Here is a 19480-nt window from a genome sequence, read left to right as displayed (position 1 = left end):
TAAAAGACTGTGCTATATTGTTTCAAACTTTCATGGTCAGAAACTTGCGGGTGAGATGTTATGGGCAGACATCTCACCTGCAAGTTTCTTCAGTTACTCCGTGATCGTAGCGCTTGCAACAGTGCCGAAATATCGGAAACTCAAAATTAAGGTACATGGTAGAAATCCCGTCAGTAATAATAATTATGCATCTTCATGGTAGAGTAGAGGTATGCACTCACTGTTATTAGGCATGGGCACATATCCCTCCGGGCACAGGCAGACATAAGACCCGGGTAGATTCCGGCAGATGCCCGGGCCGCAGACCCCGGGCACGGCGCACTCGTCGACGTCGACGCACTTGCGCTCGTCGTCGGTCAGCTGCCAGCCGTCGCCGCACGTGCACACGAACGAGCCGAACGTGTTCGTGCACGTGCCGTGCTCGCACAGCGCTGGGTGCTGCTCGCACTCGTCGATGTCGGCCAGGGTTACCACGTATGACGGCTGGAAGTGGAAATTGGTATATGAAGAAGAGGAAAAAATAATGGACATTGGATATAGACCAAAGATGAAGCAAGCTAAAGTGGTAGTGTATCAACCATATCAGTCGCAGAACCGACACAACGTTCGGTTATCGGTTTCGGAGATCTCAGCAAATATAGCAAGGAAAGAAGAACTCAAGAAGATAGCTGGCAATATGGATGAAAAAAGTGGAAAATTTATTTGATGCTCCTTGAGAAATCTTATGTCTTGAAGTAATCAGCAACTGGCTAATGATGGTGATAATGATAACTTAACTATTTTATTATACAAAGACTATCAAAGATAAATGTGATCAAAGAAAACATACCGGTTCAAGCACAGGTTGGTAGCCAGGGCCTCCAGGACAAAGTTGTCTGTACGCTTCAGTTCCCGGCTCTGGGCAGAGGTCGCAGTAATTGCCCCATGCGACACCTGTAAAACATGAACACGACTATTCAGTATCATAATGTCAAGTGACACAATCATAGTTTTACCACAAGCGAAGCAATTTTGTAAAAAGTGTGTCACTCATGACGATCAGTCAAAAGAGAGAGACAGGTTATGGCGTGAGAGAGCTGATCTTCCCTGCCATTTTGTCCCTATGTCTGAGAGTCCTTCGCCTGGACAAGAGCTCCCCTGGCTTACCTGGAAGTTTTTAAATAGATTTCGGACACAGGTCGGCCGTAGTAAGGACAAACTGTTTAGGTGCGGTTTTGTTCCCCAGTCGATGAAGTACATGATGTCGTGCCCTGAGTGCCCAAGCAACTGCACGCAGGAGGATTTAATGAATGCTGCTGACAGCGCCACTCTTGTGGCGAAGTTTTGGGCTGACACTGTGTAGGTTTGTTGTCGATGTTACGGCTAAAGATAGGTGTGAACATAAACTTAAGATTAGCCGGCTAAACTTAAGTTTATCTTCGACGAGGTGCTAATGTTAGTTTCTTCTATCTTTAGCCGGCTAAACTTAAGGCTTGGTATTTCTGCTAAAGTAGGTATTTCGCGCTGTCAAAATCTGCGCGCGCAATACTTCGCCGAAGACAGCGCGCCAAAGAGCTCTCGCGGCTACACAGTATAGAAATACGCAGTTGGTTAGGTTAGGTTGACTTCCTTCCGTTCAAGTGCCACATTCACAGCACTTTCTAATACAAATCATATCCAAGTGATACAAATTAAAACAACTTTCAAAATTTTTGGGAATATATTTTAGAATCGAATAAATATAGAATATAACTGCCAAAGTAAACACGGTTCAAAGAGGCGTGGCGTCACCCGACCTTCCGGAAGTTCCGCGCCGGCTAAAAGAATTTCAAGATTACGTCACCCGACCTATCGGTAGATCCTCGGGAGCTTGAGCGATTGGAAAAACATTTTATGATCAGTTACTCGTAGTAGCGATTATTTAGAGCTTGGATAATAAATTATAGTTGTTGCAATTCACGAAAATTTGCATGAGGTTAATTACATTAATCAGTACACGCATCAATTTTGTTCAGTCTTTTTGTTTATTAATAAATAAAAATATCATACTAAAATTGCATACATATTTGTTTGTATTGGTCTGGGTGTTTTCTTTCCATAATTTATGTATAACGTATGTACGGGGCTCTGTATTGAAAATTACTATGAGCAATGAGCATCACACACGGTTACCTGGAGTGCATTACCGCAGCAAAGTTTTTATAAATGTTGTGCTTTAGAGAGTCGAGATTATAGCAGATAATTAGTCCATCGTGAGCAAAAATTTGTCCACTAATAGCAAAATTCGTTCAAATTATAGTTTTAAAGTTATTAGGAAAAAACAGATTTTGCTGGGGCAACGTTTCAAACATTACCCTGGCAAATTTTTTTTTGAAAGTCGTTCTATCCCGTAACCAAATACATGGATAGATAGCTCTTGTTATTTTGCTGGGGTAATGTTTTGTGATGTCCCAGATCTCGTAAATGGCTCAACGCAGAAGTTTGAAAAAAATACCAATGATAGACCTTGATATGTCCAAATTATTTCAAACATTAGTCATTGATTTGAATGATAAACACCAGTGTAATTAAAAGATTTCAAAAATCTGATAAAACGGATTTGTGAGTAAACCAGTACTCTTACAATCGAATAAAAAGGTGTAGCATGTACCCCTGGTACACCTTTATAACCACAGTAAATATAAATGATGTGGCTTTGCGCAAAAGAGAGATTTCAAGAAATCTAATTTATTTTAACAGTCTTACTTTCGTGGCCGAATACGCGATTCCCTGTCTTAAATCCGTTGATATATGCTGCATCTGCCATGTTTTTGGCTAAAAGATTCTTCTATCTTGCAGCTTAGACTTTTATTACAGACCTTAGACAGTATTTTTGGAAAACTTTTACGCATGGTGGAGGAAGGGACGCTCTAGAGACTCAAGTCTAGAAGGAGTCACATGAACTCCAAGTTTTAAATCCGTTGACATCTGCTGCATCTGCCATCTTTTTGGCTAGAAGATTCTTCTATCTTGCAGCTTAGACCTTTAGCTACAGACCTTAGACAGTATTTTTGAAACATTCTTACGCATGGTGGAGGAAGGGACGCTCTAGAGCAGTGGTTCTTAACCGGTGGTCCGCGGACCACTGGTGGTCCCTGGAGCCATTCCAAGTGGTCTACGATGTGCACTTGCACACCTTGGTCAAAACCACTTTTAACTGATTTTTGCAGTCAAACTGGTTTTGACCGATTATGAGGTGGTCCCTGACAAGACAGAAATTTGGTAAAATGGTCCCTCATGACTTAAAGGTTAAGAACCACTGCTCTAGAGACTCAAAACTACAAGGATACACATGAACTCCAGTTTTAAATCCGTTGATATCTGCTGCATCTGCCATGTTTTTGGCTATAAGATTCTTCTATCTTACGGCTTAGACTTTTAGCTACAGACCTTAGACAGTATTTTTGTGAAAATTCTTACGCATGGTGGAGGAAGGGACGCTCTAGACACTCAAGTCTACAAGGAGTCACATGAACTCCAGTTTTAAATCCGTTGACATCTGCTGCATCTGCCATCTTTTTGGCTAGAAGATTCTTCTATCTTGCAGCTTAGACCTTATTAGCTACAGACCTTAGACAGTATTTTTGAAACATTCTTACGCATGGTGGAGGAAGGGACGCTCTAGAGACTCAAGTCTACAAGAAGTCATATGAACTGCAGTTTTAAATCCGTTGACATCTGCTGCATCTGCCATCTTTTTGGCTAGAAGATTCTTCTATCTTACAGCTTAAACCTTTAGCTACAGACCTTAGACAGTATTTTTTATTATTTATTTGTGTCAGTGTGCTCTTCTAAAGAGTGTAAGACGATTGTATGTAGGTACTATTAAAATGTAATTTTAACTCATTGGTTTTGTCTCATATTTGAGGAATGTACTATGTATCATGAGTAGAGTTCGTTTAAAAGGATGCGAACGATTTAAATTTCAATAGGTAGACAAAATTGATAATTCTTAATTATCAAAAATTTAAGCTTTCTCCAGTAACACTGATATTATTATACTGTGACTCATCAAAGTCATCATTGTCAAAAATATTGACAAATCGCGAACTGTCACGGCCAAAAAACTGGCACGCGTCCGTCCTCCGTAAGCGCCACCGCGCGACTGATTGAGATTGTCCAAGCCGTCATGGACGATTTTTTCCACATTTTTTAACATAGTAACTAAATAAGACGCAATATAAAAATTTCATCCGTTAAAAGCCCTCAAGTTATTTCTGAACTTTAGTTTAGTAAAAGATTTAGAAACTCAAATCGCTTATTTTAAAAATAAAACCATAAATAGAAAACGAATAGAGGTAACTTTGGGAATTTATTCTATCGAGTCAACTTCATCAAATCGTGTTTCCATCCGTTAATAGCCCTAGAAAATATCCTCAACTATGCCCAATAAAAATCTTAGCCTTTAATTTTACTGTTTAGTACCTCAAAAATGAAAAATGAAAACCTCATTTTCGCCATTTTCTCTGCTACCCGGCCTTAAGTGTAACCGCAGGCCCTTGGCTAAAAATGTAGAAGGAAATGGAAAAGGAAACAATGTAATTATGTTTACTATTTTGACACGAAAACTTTATTAACACGTTCCGACGCTGTACTCCAGTCTACTATGACACTAACAATCTTCACATAAATGTTTCATACACCTATACCCGTACTGTTGTTCACAATATTTTGCAACAACAAGTCTGCTCTCTATGAAACTCTAATGTAAAATCGACGGTTGTTGCCGTAGTGATTTTTAGATTGATTACGGCGAGACCCGTACTGCCATAATATGAATGAATTCCACCTTTACTGTATGTGCTGTTACCGCAGCGGAACGTGTTAAATAATCACTTTCATTACACATACTTTTATGTAGGTATTCAAAATTACAATAATTACAATAACAAAATATTAATCACTTAAAACAATATCTACCTAATCATTAAAATAAAATAATAAGGAACCATTTGGTCATTACAATTGAATCTTCTGTAGGTATTTAAGTAAAATTACAAAATAAAACAAAATAAAACTGCGCGCGCGTTGTCTCCCCACCGTCCCCTCAAGCCCTCCGCCGGCCTGTCGCGCCCTTCGAATACATTTTTAGCCGTTTCGTTTTGGCTAATGTGCACATTAGCCGGCTAAAGATGGAATATCACGACGCAAACTAACATGCTATCGAACTTTAGCTGCTTTTCGAAGATAAACTTAAGTTTAGCCGGCTAATCTTAAGTTTATGTTCACAACTATCTTTAGCCGTAACATCGATATGATAAGAAGACCACAAGCAAAATCAAAAATCAAAATCTAAAATATTTATTCAGTTTAGACCACAAGTGGCACTTATGAACGTCAAATATATAAAAAAAAAGGTAGCCCTTATGGGGCACTTTACATGTCTCCTTATCTTTTGGGCCCTACCAGCGCTTCGAGACAAACATATGGCAAGTGCTAAGAAGAAACGCCGGAACAAACTCAGTCACCACTTATTGCCAGGAATTATCTAACGGTAAGAATAGCCAAATTTAAGTACATCAAATATGTGCAGACTGAACTGACCACGCATCCTTGTCATCAATATAGTCTCGAACCTCGTACCCTTTGGACATAAGGGTTTTTTTAAGCATGAAGTATTGTCATTTGTCACTGACCGACGGAGCAGCAGCAGGCGGCCATGGTGCCGTCCTCGGACAGCTCGTCGCTGTCGTGGCAGTGCTCGGCGCCCGCGCGCACCTGCACCTCGCCGTAGCAGCGCGCCTTGCGCGAGTCTGCAATACAAGATCAAATATCACAGTTAAGGCAATTCTATTTATCTTCTGGCTTTATCTAGCTCAGAGGCAAGAGGGAAATGCTCTTTGTGTCTTATAAGGGGTCTATTCCACTGGCCTCCTGGCGACACTTTAGTGACCTTTGATCACCTATGGATAAGATCACCTCGGTGATCAAAATGGACACAACCATGGGTGATCAAAGGACACCAAAGTGTCTCCTGTAGGCCTAGGATGCGCGCCGCGATAAGCGGTTATCACGTTATTTTATCGATTTTGCCCATACATTTTGGCGTCGATAAAAGTTATCACGGCGTGCATCTTAGGCCTACTGGAATCCACTTTGATCACCCAGGTGACAGATGATGGTGGTAATAGACCTTATAAAGAAGCACAAAGTTACACAACACGGAAAGGGCTATGCTCGGTGTTTCTCTACGATATCGAATCAGAAATAAGGAGATCCGTAAAAGAACTAAAATCACTGACATCGCCCGACGGATAAGCAAACTGAAGTGGCAATGGGCAGGGCACATAGTACGCAGAACTGACGACCGATGGGGCAGCAACTTTCTGGAATGGAGGCGATGTACCAAAAAGCTCAGTGTGGGACGTCCACCCACAAGACCTCATAAAAGTAGCAGGATGCAAGCCGCTACCAACCGGTCAATATGAAAATCATTGGACAGGGATTGGAGGCCTATGTTTAGCAGTAAACGTCCTGTGGCTGATATAATGATGAGGCCTCCCCAACCTATTTTAACTAGTGTTGAAAATTTGGGCCAAATCCTCTATTCGCCTCTAGTACCCTTCATTAGAGACGATCGTGTTCATGGAGACTAAATGAGCTGAAGACGAAAGTTACCAAAGCAGGCAGTGCCGTCGGAGACGAGCTCGTAGTTGGGCGGGCAGCGGCAGACGTACGAGCCCTGCGTGTTGACGCACTCGCCGTACTGGCACGACTGCGGCGACTTGCACTCGTCCACGTCCGTGCAGTTGAAGCCCAGCATCACTGCAACGTAATAATGCCAGCTATGATAGATATACAAGGGAAGATTTTTTTCTGCTAAGTTAAAGGTGAACAAATCAAAGAATGCCTTCCTCATACAAGACATGTGTTCTTCCAATTAATGTGGCTTTGAAGGCAAAATAAATAAATTGAAGTAAATGTATTGTTCAAAACTAGCAAATTACCTCGAAAGCTGATTAAACTACCTAAGAATTTACAAAAACCTCCCGAAATCTCTCCATAGTCTTTTATGAGAGTACAAGAAGAACGGTGATGAGGAGCATTAGTAAAAAACTCATGAAACTCATTTATTTATGCAAGTAAGCTTTTAAAAAGCACTTTTACACGTCCCAGTATTAACTCTACCATTGCTTCAGGACAATAAATGGACCAGTGATGAGAAGAAGCAGCGCAAGAAACTCAGTCACTATTGCCAGCCTATTTTTCAAGAGTAGTTAACAATAATGACAATAATAGAATGACTTTGGTGACGAAGACATTTAGAAAGGGCATTTGAAGGGTTAAACTTACATTCGTCGACGTTATCAGACTGGTAGCCTTTGTCGCAGATGCACTTGAACATGCCGTACGTGTTCACGCAGCGGCCGAACACGCAAACGTTGTCGAAAGTCGCGCACTCGTCCATGTCTGCAAAAACAAAAAAGTTTTAAACGTGGTCTCCTTTACCCCACTTGTCTGAACCGTGTAAATGTGATGCCGTATTAAGAGCAAAACGCTTTTTGAATAGAAGTTGTGTTGCTTCTAATTCATCAGCACTTGTGGGATGATTTATTATTGATTGTGATTGATACATATTTATGGTAATGAGCACATGTATAACACGAGCGCTAGATATTGTTGAGGGCCGGGGTCCAAGGTTCCCCCAAACCATAAGATACAAGGCAGTTTCCACTATATCTATAGCCTTATTGCCTTGTCTTAAAGTCCATAAACAACGTCTTTAAGGGTATAATACTAAGCGTACCAAGACAGGCTCTCTCGTCGGGCGTCTTGGTGAAGCCGACGTCGCAGTCGCAGTAGTAGCCGCCGGGCGTGTTGGTGCAGTGCCCGTTCTCGCACAGCGTCGGGTCGTTGGCGCACTCGTCGATGTCCACGCACGAGTATCTGGACATAGACGTGATACAAATCAGTAATCTTCACAGGCTAGTTCCTAGAAATGGGGGGAAGAGAAACACAAAGTTGCTGGTACTTTTAACGAGCTGTTCAAAATTAAAATTGCATCACGAGAGCGCTGTACTTAGTAGGTAACAACGTTTAGTCAGTGATGAGTGTATAGTCTGTCGATTACAACCTTTAGAGGCCTTGCATTACCTACATCTGCTCCTTTTGCTAAGTCGCAAGCAAGTAGGAGAACCTTTTCCACATCATCTCATTTCAGGATATCATATCGACAGCAATGTTTGGAGGATGAATAAGAATATACAAAGAGGAACACTCGTGTCATACCCATCTCCTTTGTAGCCAGTGTCGCAGAGGCAGACGAAGGAGCCGTCAGTATTACGGCAGGTAGCCCGAGGGTGACAGCCTCCGTTGTTGGTCACACACTCGTCGACGTCCTCACATTCGGTTCCATCACCGCGCCAGCCGTCGCGGCAGCGGCATTGGAAGGAGCCCTGGAACATATTACGGCCATTTACAATGCTGAAATGTCATTGAAAGAGGTAGAGGAAAGAAAATCATGGACACGACGCCAGGTACCCTTATCCCGACATCTGATCCTTTAATCTTAACTTTTTGTTTTATCCACAACGAGGAAGCTCTTGGCCTGTATCTAACCTGATGGTAAATGATGATCAGGCCGAAGGTGGAAGCGATCTTCACCCGGAATCCTCAACCACGTAGGAACTGGCTATCTTACCTCTAACTGCCGGAACACAACAATGCTGTTAACATTGTTGTTATGGCGACAGACTTAGGTAAGATGGTGGTAGCTAGCCAGGCGGACTTAGAACAAGCCCTACCACCAACCAAACCGAACAGAAAAATCTGCCCCCACTGGGAACCGAACCCGGGACCTCTGCGTCTGAAGCAGGTGGTCTTACCACTAGACCACAGAGGCGGTTGCTGCAAGAGCTCGATCCCCGCTAATTTGCCAAAAGCAAATGAAGTATTTGGCCTACAATCCCCACACTGACCAGACGGATTGGGGAGGGTGTGACTTTTGAATCTGGAGCTGCGATCGTGTCGGGGCACAATTACTCACGGGCAAGTTGATGCAGTCGGCGGCGGGGTGGCAGTCGCAGGTGCCGAGCTCGCACTCGTCGTCGTCGGTGCAGGCGGGGCCCTGCTCGGGCTTCACGCTGTACCCGTCGGGGCAGCGGCACACGAAGCTGCGATCGTGTCGCGGCACAAGTACTCACGGGCAGGTTGATGCAGTCGGCGGCGGGGTGGCAGTCGCAGGTGCCGAGCTCGCACTCGTCGTCGTCGGTGCAGGCGGGGCCCTGCTCGGGCTTCACGCTGTACCCGTCGGGGCAGCGGCACACGAAGCTGCCGATCGTGTTGCGGCACTCGCCCGCTCCGCAAAGATCTGGCACCTGGGGCATGAAAATAAGTTAATTTTCACATTCCTTCTGATTGGGCGTTGTTATCGTTACAAAAAAAATGAGATAATAAAGTTGGATCAACCCTGTTGATAGTAAAAAATCTCTCCAGTAAAATAAGTCGTAACATTGATGGTGAGAGCACCTCAGAAGTTTGTTTATACAATACAGGGTGGATAGATGATCTCACTCCATTATTTATAAACTATACAAGATATCAAAAAACTTGTTACTGATCCTGAAAGTGCTTCATGAGTTCTTTCAAACAGTATCAATTATAGGTTACAGAATAAACTGGTTCCATCCGAAAATTCAATGTTTCCAGCTTCCGCGTTTTAAAGAACTCGTGAAGCACTTACAGGATCAGTAACCAGTTTTTCAATATCTTCTAAATATATAAAAGGAGAAACTGACTGACTGACTGACAGATCAACGCACAGCCTAAACGGCTAAACGTAGGCACTTGAAATTTGGAAGGGACGTAGCTTAGATACCGTAGAGGTGCACTAAGAAAGGAATTCCCGAAATTCCCACGGGAACGGGCCCCTAAGGGGGTAAAACGGGATCCACGCGTACGAAGTCGCGGGCAGCCGCTAGTCTTGTATAGTTTAGAAATAATCGAGTGGGATCACTTATCGTTTCCACCCTGTATAGTATAATAGATAGAAACAATCGGTGTGAATACGTACGTCGGAGCACTCGTCGATGTCGATGCAGGTGGGCGGCGCGTTGTCAGGCGCCGGCAGCAGCCCGTCGGCGCAGGTGCAGGCGTAGGAGCCGGGCGTGTTGCGGCACTCGCCGCCGCCGCACGGCCGCGCGCCGCCCGCGCACTCGTCCACGTCGCGGCACGTGCGACCGTCAGCGCGCAGTTGCCAGCCCTCCCTGGTACATCAATTGAGTTTAGGAGAGTCCCACCACTGATGTCAATAATCTACAGATGACCTAAACTGAACTGTCCCACCAAACTTATTGACAGGAGGGCAACACCATCGTTCAACTATACATATTATTATAGTTTCCAACATGGCAAAAATCGGAACCAGCGATCCGCTATTGACGGTGGCGCCCCGCTGTCAGTTCAGTATATTGAGTCTATAGCACGCAGCTACAAGCCTTCGCTGCGCAGACTAATTCATTCGAGAGAAACATCCGCGCCTGACATATCCTAGTATCAATGAATATGGTCATCAAACCGCGTATGTCAGGAAGGAGGACGAGACGCAGTTCACGAGGGAAGGAACTTTTGCACACAACAACATCTAACTAAAACCTTCTTTATCTGTCAGGCCGACGTACTTATGCACTTTGTGGTACTAAAACATCAGAATAAAAGACTGATTATGCATCACTCACCTACAAGCGCAGTGGTAAGATCCAGGCGTGTTCACACACTCGTGTTGACACCGAGTGGGGTCTTCCGAGCACTCGTCTATATCTTCACAGTGAGACTTGACTGACAGTTGCGCGTAGCCTTCGTCACAAACACACTGGTACGTTCCCATGAGATTCTCACACGCTCCGTTGCTGCAAATTCCTATACAAATTGGTTAATAATGTATCTACTAGATGGTATTACATATAGATGGTCGGAATAATAGTTACCAGAAGTAATAGAACACTCGTCGATATCCTTGCAAGAGAGTCGGTCAGGTGAAAGTTCCATCCCAGGAGCGCATTCGCAGCGGAAAGACCCTGGGGTGTTGACGCAGCGGCCGCCGCGGCATAGCGATCGGTCTTCGAAGCACTCGTCGATATCTGGTGAAAACACCAGTAACATGGTTCAAAAACTACTTCGATAAATAGAGCAATTCAACCTAAGAATTTAAGCACTTAACGACTTACCCACGCAAACCTTGGAGATCTCATCAGCTCTGTGGCCAGGGTGGCAGTGACAGCTGAAGCTGCCTTCATTGTTGCGGCACTCACCAGCGCCGCACACATTCGACACTATCTCACACTCGTTTACATCTACACATGTGTGGTTCTTGGAATCCTGTGAAGATTAAAAAGGGTTGGTAACAAGTGACAGCCAAAAAACCCACACTTCCATTTAAATAAATCTTAAGTATACACATACATAAACAATACTTATGAAAATTAACACTATTAATCGAGCAATACCTATTAAAACTATGATAGCTCCAAAATTTATTTACCGGTTCATATCCTGGGAAACATTCGCACACGAAAGTGCCCATCATATTCTTGCATCTTCCATGACCACACAGTCCAGGGAAAGCAGAGCACTCGTTGACGTCCATCTCCTTGCCAATGAAGCTGGTGTCTCCATCAGAACCACCCGGCGGCCACCCGCCGTCCGGCCACATACCGGGACCGCCACCGGGCCCGCCGCCGCCGTGCCCGTCGCCGGTGTGGCTCCAGATGCCGGTCATGTTGCCGCCGCCCTCGAATGGTCTGTCCCACACTCCGGTTGGGCCAGTCACGTCGCTCACCATACACAAGTTCCGGAATGCATCAGTACCTGACATCCATATTTTTAATTTCAATTATTAAGCATCAAAAGTTCAAGAGACCAAAGATAAGGTATATTTTACCGAAAAGCAGACAGAAAGCTTTACCTTTCTTCGGGCAAGGCTCGCACCGCGAGTCTCCCCAAGCTTTACCAAGCGCAGAGCAACAGCACACAGCTTTGAGGACCGCCTGCAACGGGCCTGTGCATCGTCCTCCCATATACTCTGTGTAGCAAATCTCGTGGCGAGTGTCCACACATCTGTTACCTGTGAGAATTACAAGGGATTGAATAATCTGTTGAAACGCATTTGCCCTATATATTTTTTTTTATTTGACTCACCGCTAGGGTCAAGCGTGAGGCCAGGTGGACACTCGCACCGGTATGAGCCATCAGTGTTGACGCACCTCCCGCCCACACATAGGTCTGGATCCAGGGTACACTCATCTACGTCACGGCATGTGGAGCCATCAAGCTGAAAAAGACAAATTGTTTCCCTCACTTATCTTCAAATACTTCAAGATAGGTCTACCTATTTTCGTGCACACTTTCAATGATTGGTTATTTTTGACATGACATTGACAGATATGTCAAAATCCACCAATCACGCAGCAGTTGAACCTCGCGTCTACGTATTGCCATCTGGCGGATTTTTCAATCGCGAAAACCCTCATTATGTAGTATCAGCAGTTGATAAGCAGATGAAATATACCTTGGCAAATCCTTTGGGGCAAGGGCAGTGGTCTAGGTCGCAGGGCTCGCAGGGGGAGCCCCAGGCCAGGCCGACGCTGCAGCAGCACTCTTGCCGGAGAAGCGGGCGCGGCGCTGCGGCTTCACATTGCCCGTCTACCACTCGACGCCAGCAAGAACCACGTCTATTATCTATAGAAGAACTTCGGTCATACAGGGTGTTGATTTCACTACTCGCCATATTTAGGGAGTTGATTAAGTAGCTTATTCTTATCACGAATCAGTAAAAAAAACTTCGATTTTTTTTTTAAAGAACTTTAACTTTAGTTAGTCAAAGAAAAATACCTATTTACACTACCTACTTTACATGGCTTCCTTCAGTAGGCTATCCGACATGATAAGCGAGCAATACGCGTAGCTTGATGGTGCCACAGTATAAACTATTGCAGTATTGCGAGCCACAGACAGCTTATTTCGCACGGAAAATATTCGCTAAAAATTCCACTTTCGTTTGTATTTTTTTTTTGTGGATAATGCGTTTAATACATAAGTCATAATAGATCACCTAAATAAGTATGGCGAGGATTGAAATCAACAAACACCCTGTATAACCAGCTGAACAGTTTCGGCAAATATCATAACTTAGGCAGCTTAAAGCAGAGCTAAATCTATCCTGATGTAGATTTGACTGGCTATCTACAAATTAAGATAACTTTCAACTCCAAGACTCTACAAAGCATTGAGGATGTCGAAACAAATAGTTCTAGGGGGTTGTAGAACTCCCAAATTATTCAGAAGTACATAAGTGCAAAACGCAGCGTGTGACGTCCACCCACAAGGTGGACCGACGACATCGTAAAGGTAGCAGGAAAGCGCTGGACGCAGGCCGCTACCAACAGGGTAACATGGAAAGCATTGGGGGAGGCCTATGTTCAGCAGTGGACGTCCTATAGCTGAGATGATGATGATGATGACATAAGTGGAAGAAGAGAAGAAGAATGTATCTTACCCAAACAATGTTGCCCGGTGGCGTCCAACACGAAGCCATGTTCGCACTCGCACTCGTAGCTGCCGTGGGTGTTGATGCAGCGCCCGTTGTCGCACGGGTTGTTCAGCTCTGCAAGCACACACATCTTGTTCGACTACCCTCCGAAAGCATACAGGAGGGACCAATAGATCAATTCAAAGACTACCCTACAAATCTTTTTTGGGAATAACGAATTCTTCATTGGAGAAAATTCAAAATATCTTATTTAAATTAAGCAAATTAAATTATGTTAAATATCAGTAATTTATTACAAATCATAATGAAAAATAAGCAGTGCAATGAGACGATTGCGTGTACCATAAAATTAAGATTATGCGTTTTTAATTAAGTAATCAAGTAGGTATTTAATACAGCCTGTTTAATAGCAGCATCGGATGTCTATGACCCAGCTGTCAGCGTGTTACATGACGCTTTGCTTGTAGTGATGCCATACCATTAATAGCATCAATATCGATAGTTGCTTCCAAACTAAACTAAAAAGGTGAATTATTCGTTGTGTTATAGTCTGGGGTGGAATTGTGTAAAGCAATCGTAATCATTTGACAGTTCATAACGTACGATAAACTCAGTTAAACAAAGCGTTTGACAGAATAATCGTACGTTATGAACTGTCAAATGATTACAATTGCTTTACACAATTCCACCTCAGGTCCGTGAGCACGTAGAATTTTGTCCAATGACTCCAAGCAAGGATGGGTTCCTTATCGCTCGCGCGTAATTATGTTGCTATCGCGCTCGCAAACTCACTGCGGGTGCCAGTCGCACAGTCGCGACAGCAATATAATTACGCGCGAGCGATAAGGATGGATAGCTAGGGGTCATTGGACAAAATTCTACGTGCTTTAGACGATCAACTATCGATATCGGCTACCGGCCGGCACCACCACAGCGTAATGGTCCTCGATGTTAGAAGGCTCATGAGGGTCAGTGGTCAGCGATGCTGTAGTCAAGTGGTAACCTGTGACGGGGAAGGCGGGGGGGATGTCCCCGCGCTCATAGTCGGAGACGAGGAAAGTGAGCTCACCCTCGCACTCGTCGATGTCGCGGCACAGCTGCTCGTCGGGCTCGTAGCGCGTGCCGGGCGGGCACACGCACGTGAAGCTGCCTGGCGTGTTGCGGCACTGCCCGCCTGTGCAATACTGGAACAACATTATGCTCTTTTGGAGAAATTGCTACACTATTGGTGCAAAGCGCGTACTAACACGTAGCAAAGAATCGTGGGTTAACAAGCTTATCGTCAGACGATCTGCTAACTCCGAGACATATAAATATACCAACTTTGTGGCACTTTGAGAAACATTCATTTCTCGTTGTGGATAAAATAAAACTATCATATCATCGACATAGATTACACCACGTGAATTTCTCTTGGCGAACAATTAGAGAAGAATATGAATTAAGTTACATTTTATAGTTGCATACGACTTACTGATTGATGCATATCGCACTCGTCAATGTCCCGACAGATGCTATCCACATCAGGATGGAAGCCAGGGTCACAAATACATCTGTATCCCGGTTCCAGGTTTTCACAGGTCCCGTGCTGGCAGATGCCTGGGATCACTGTGCACTCGTTAATGTCCGCTCCGCTGTTGTCTTTGCTGGCACCCGAGGGGCAGAGGACCTCGTAGTCCTTGGTACCATTCTTCGGGCATGGTTTGCAGGATACGCCCCAACCCAATCTTAATCCTAAAATAATAAAATAATGTGAGTCAATCCGAATATTTCTTGAAGATATTAGTAAACCATAGAAGATGTCTTACCTTTACTTGCACTACAACAACACTGCGACCTGGTTACAGGACTGGAACCAGGACCAGAGCATTGGCCTTCTTCATATTTCTCGTAACACAAATCTTGGACTTCATCTGAAAATCACAACCAGAAGTACCACGCTTTAGCCAGAACCACAGAATAAGTGGCCAGGGCCTTTTAAAAGGCAAAAAAGGCAAAAGTTAATAAGCACTTTATAGACAAAGAATAGATCAGGTGAGTCAAAAAACAAAAAATCTTTTGATCTTCAACATCATCATTGCTCGGATGAAGTGTCCAAAAGCTCGAACTCTTTCTTTTTTTTATCCAAATACTGCTGCTTTTACCTTCAGGCCGTCGGTATATCCAGCATCTCTGCTCATGACGTATCGTAAGAAAACATGGCATATTTCGCCTGTGGTGGTGAACGTGAAACACAACCTACCTAAGCAAGTCCTCCCATCAGCACTAAGCGTGAACCCAGGCAGGCACTCGCATCGGAACGACCCGGCGGTATTATGGCAGTGGCCGTTGCGGCACACGCGCTGCTCGGCGCACTCGTCCACGTCGGTGCAGGCGCCGCGCCCAGCTGTCGGCCGGTAGCCTGCCTCGCACACGCACTGGAACGAGCCTTCTAGGTTCACGCAGCGCCCGCCCTGTAGAGAAAACAACAATTCAGAAAAGAAGTAATGGAGAGAGCTTCGTTTGAACAGGAATAACCAATATGTTAATGCCGACGAATCCAAATTTGAGAGTAGGTACAGGTAGGCTATTCCAATTTTTCCTTTATATGCCAAACACAGGACGTGAAAATACGTTAAAGAGTACCTACCCTCAGGTAAAATCCTTTATTTACACGAAATAGATATCAATCCCGTTACGGAATGATCTAGAGGTGGCTGATGCTGCAGTTGGAGAGTAATAATATTAGTCTGACAAGCAAATTTTATCTCTGTGGCTGTAAGCCAACAGGTATCGTTGAGCCAATGCGTCATCGCACTCTGATCAAAATCAAAATCAAAAGTATTTATTCAGTTTAGACCACAAGTGGCACTTATGAACGTCAAAATATTGAACGTCAAAATGCTGAGCAGTGGCAATCACTTGATTGTCACACAGAGTGTGTTGCAGCAGCGGCCGCGGCATTCATCTGAGCCACTGCATGTGCCACTCACCTGGCACACGGACTTGTCGCTGCACTCGTCGATGTCGCTGCAGTAGCCGCCCAGCACGAACTGGAAGCCGGCGTCGCACTGGCAGTCGTAGCTGCCGGGCGTGTTGCGGCACTTGTCTGAGCCACTGCATGTGCCACTCACCTGGCACACGGACTTGTCGCTGCACTCGTCGATGTCGCTGCAGTAGCCGCCCAGCACGAACTGGAAGCCGGCGTCGCACTGGCAGTCGTAGCTGCCGGGCGTGTTGCGGCACTTGTCTGAGCCACTGCATGTGCCACTCACCTGGCACACGGACTTGTCGCTGCACTCGTCGATGTCGCTGCAGTAGCCGCCCAGCACGAACTGGAAGCCGGCGTCGCACTGGCAGTCGTAGCTGCCGGGCGTGTTGCGGCACTCGTCTGAGCCACTGCATGTGCCACTCACCTGGCACACGGACTTGTCGCTGCACTCGTCGATGTCGCTGCAGTAGCCGCCCAGCACGAACTGGAAGCCGGCGTCGCACTGGCAGTCGTAGCTGCCGGGCGTGTTGCGGCACTCGTCTGAGCCACTGCATGTGCCACTCACCTGGCACACGGACTTGTCGCTGCACTCGTCGATGTCGCTGCAGTAGCCGCCCAGCACGAACTGGAAGCCGGCGTCGCACTGGCAGTCGTAGCTGCCGGGCGTGTTGCGGCACTCGTCTGAGCCACTGCATGTGCCACTCACCTGGCACACGGACTTGTCGCTGCACTCGTCGATGTCGCTGCAGTAGCCGCCCAGCACGAACTGGAAGCCGGCGTCGCACTGGCAGTCGTAGCTGCCGGGCGTGTTGCGGCACTCGTCTGAGCCACTGCATGTGCCACTCACCTGGCACACGGACTTGTCGCTGCACTCGTCGATGTCGCTGCAGTAGCCGCCCAGCACGAACTGGAAGCCGGCGTCGCACTGGCAGTCGTAGCTGCCGGGCGTGTTGCGGCACTCGTCTGAGCCACTGCATGTGCCACTCACCTGGCACACGGACTTGTCGCTGCACTCGTCGATGTCGCTGCAGTAGCCGCCCAGCACGAACTGGAAGCCGGCGTCGCACTGGCAGTCGTAGCTGCCGGGCGTGTTGCGGCAGCGGCCGCGGCGGCACACGTTGGGCGTGTCGCGGCACTCGTCCACGTCGCGGCACGCGTTGCCGGTCTCCGTCGACTCGTAGCCGGCGTTGCAAACACATTCGTAGGTGCTGTAGAAGACATGGGAATCAAAATAAAGACGAGAGCCGGCTTAGACACTGCTAATTCGTAGAACATTGGAAAAGTTAGGTTTGACAAACGACAAAAATCTGTCAAAGTCCATACAAAATATACCGGTTATCGTAATGGTGCGTCCACACAACGGGCTCGCGCGGCACGCTGGTCATCCTGCTCTTGAGTGAGCAGGATGTCGAGTTTGCCGAGTGAGCCCGTTCGCCCAGTGTGGACGCACCATTATAGTTACGATCAAAGTAAGGTGGTGCAAATCAGCCTTAGTCAATTAATTCACCGACTTTTTAGTCTATTTTGTAGATGATGATCTCGTTTTTATGAAGACTTACCCAGGTCCAATGCTTCTGCATATGCCATTGGTGCACATGGCTCCGTTCGTCATTTCACATTCGTTTTGGTCACTGCACCGTCTGTTGTTGTCTACAGGGTCGAAGCCTGGTGGACATCTGAAAACAATCAAAATTAAAACTTAAAACATTGAAACCTGGACCTTACTTTCAACAAGTTAGTTTAGACAACAAGCTGCAAAAGAGTCAAAATCCTGAGTATAGTCTGGTCCATGAGCACGTAGAATTTTGTCCAATGATCCCTAGCTACCCATCCTTATCGCTCGCGCGTAATATGTTGCTATCGCGCTCGCACACTCACTGCGGGTGCCAGTCGCACAGTCGCCACAGCAATATAATTACGCGCGAGCGATAAGGATGGGTAGCTAGGGGTCATTGGACAAAATTCTACGTGCTCACGGACCGGGCTTTAGTAATATTTAGATGGGAAAATATCTATACCTGCATTCAAAGGAGCCGGGGTTATTGATACAAGTGCCTCCCTTGCAGTAGCCGAGCGCGCACTCGTCGATATCAATACAGATCGGGTTGCCATCCTGTACTGTCTCTTCCGCGCCATCCCAGCAGTTACATGAATATCTGGAGGCATGAACAGTTGAGAAAAAGAAATTAAATAAATTCTTGGCATCATGTAGACATCAGCATCAGCGACATTGGCATTCGAATGACAGAAGTATGCAAACTTATTTCAGTAAATTTAAACCGTAACAAATTAAGACAAATCATCATCAGTACCTCTAGCATGAACAACTTTCGTCTTCGAATCGTTTGCGTATTCGATAAAATTCAATAGGTACTCAATCTTCGAATTAAACGATAACGTGACAATTTTGATTCTCAAAATAAGTTTCGTGCAACCGGCAACCATATCTCATACTAAGTTCACTTTACGACACGTTCACAAGGGCGCTGTTGTAGTTTTATTACTAAATCTTTTGATGGCGATTCGAGTACGCAAACGATTTGAACTCGAAAGTTTTTCATGCTAGCCGTACCTACTGCAGGTCATATACTTTGCACTCGTGTATCGAGGATATCACTAGGTGATTTACTATGATCAACTTATTCTTACCCAACATCCTTATCAACACACTCTCCCAGGCCGCAAATTCCGCTCCTCAGCATACACTCGTTGATCTTGGGGTAGACGGCGATAGACTTGGCCTCGAAGTCGTCGTCCGGCCCGAGCCCGCCGCCGCCGCCGCCGCCGCCGCCGCCGGTCGTGTTGCGGTGCCAGTAGGGAGGCACGCCGCCGCCGCCACAGAGATGGATCCATTCCACTGCATTAGGTAAAAAAGTTACTGTCACCGAAATTCGGATACTTTGAAAAGCACCCCTCTAATCACAACTTTTGGTGGCGTTCTTTTCCACGTAGGTACGTCAGAGACTCATCAAAATTAATAGGCATTCACTAAAGTATTAATGAGC

General features: G+C 45.6%; 1 protein-coding gene across 1 annotated transcript in view; it reads right to left on the bottom strand.

Annotated features, from left to right (window-relative positions):
- Positions 1 to 19480, bottom strand: part of LOC135079465 (fibrillin-2-like) — a 62352-nt gene that overhangs the window by 20959 nt on the left and 21913 nt on the right. Inside the window, exons 11-35 of the mRNA XM_063974125.1 lie at positions 19125 to 19332; positions 18494 to 18631; positions 18035 to 18151; positions 17464 to 17683; positions 15747 to 15957; positions 15313 to 15417; positions 14979 to 15238; positions 14508 to 14688; positions 13511 to 13618; positions 12524 to 12693; positions 12154 to 12286; positions 11921 to 12079; positions 11498 to 11823; positions 11184 to 11334; positions 10944 to 11096; positions 10695 to 10875; positions 10031 to 10223; positions 9162 to 9335; positions 8248 to 8414; positions 7766 to 7905; positions 7312 to 7428; positions 6637 to 6783; positions 5655 to 5771; positions 830 to 933; positions 222 to 483 (exon numbers count right to left, since the gene is read on the bottom strand). Coding sequence (XP_063830195.1) covers positions 222 to 483; positions 830 to 933; positions 5655 to 5771; positions 6637 to 6783; positions 7312 to 7428; positions 7766 to 7905; positions 8248 to 8414; positions 9162 to 9335; positions 10031 to 10223; positions 10695 to 10875; positions 10944 to 11096; positions 11184 to 11334; positions 11498 to 11823; positions 11921 to 12079; positions 12154 to 12286; positions 12524 to 12693; positions 13511 to 13618; positions 14508 to 14688; positions 14979 to 15238; positions 15313 to 15417; positions 15747 to 15957; positions 17464 to 17683; positions 18035 to 18151; positions 18494 to 18631; positions 19125 to 19332 — 4242 coding nt within the window. The remainder of the gene's footprint in view (positions 1 to 221; positions 484 to 829; positions 934 to 5654; positions 5772 to 6636; positions 6784 to 7311; positions 7429 to 7765; positions 7906 to 8247; positions 8415 to 9161; positions 9336 to 10030; positions 10224 to 10694; positions 10876 to 10943; positions 11097 to 11183; positions 11335 to 11497; positions 11824 to 11920; positions 12080 to 12153; positions 12287 to 12523; positions 12694 to 13510; positions 13619 to 14507; positions 14689 to 14978; positions 15239 to 15312; positions 15418 to 15746; positions 15958 to 17463; positions 17684 to 18034; positions 18152 to 18493; positions 18632 to 19124; positions 19333 to 19480) is intronic.

The sequence above is a fragment of the Ostrinia nubilalis genome, chromosome 16 (assembly GCF_963855985.1).
Source record: "Ostrinia nubilalis chromosome 16, ilOstNubi1.1, whole genome shotgun sequence".
In the NCBI taxonomy this organism is placed as follows: Eukaryota; Metazoa; Arthropoda; class Insecta; order Lepidoptera; family Crambidae; genus Ostrinia; species Ostrinia nubilalis.
This window is presented reverse-complemented; position numbering and strand designations above follow the sequence as displayed.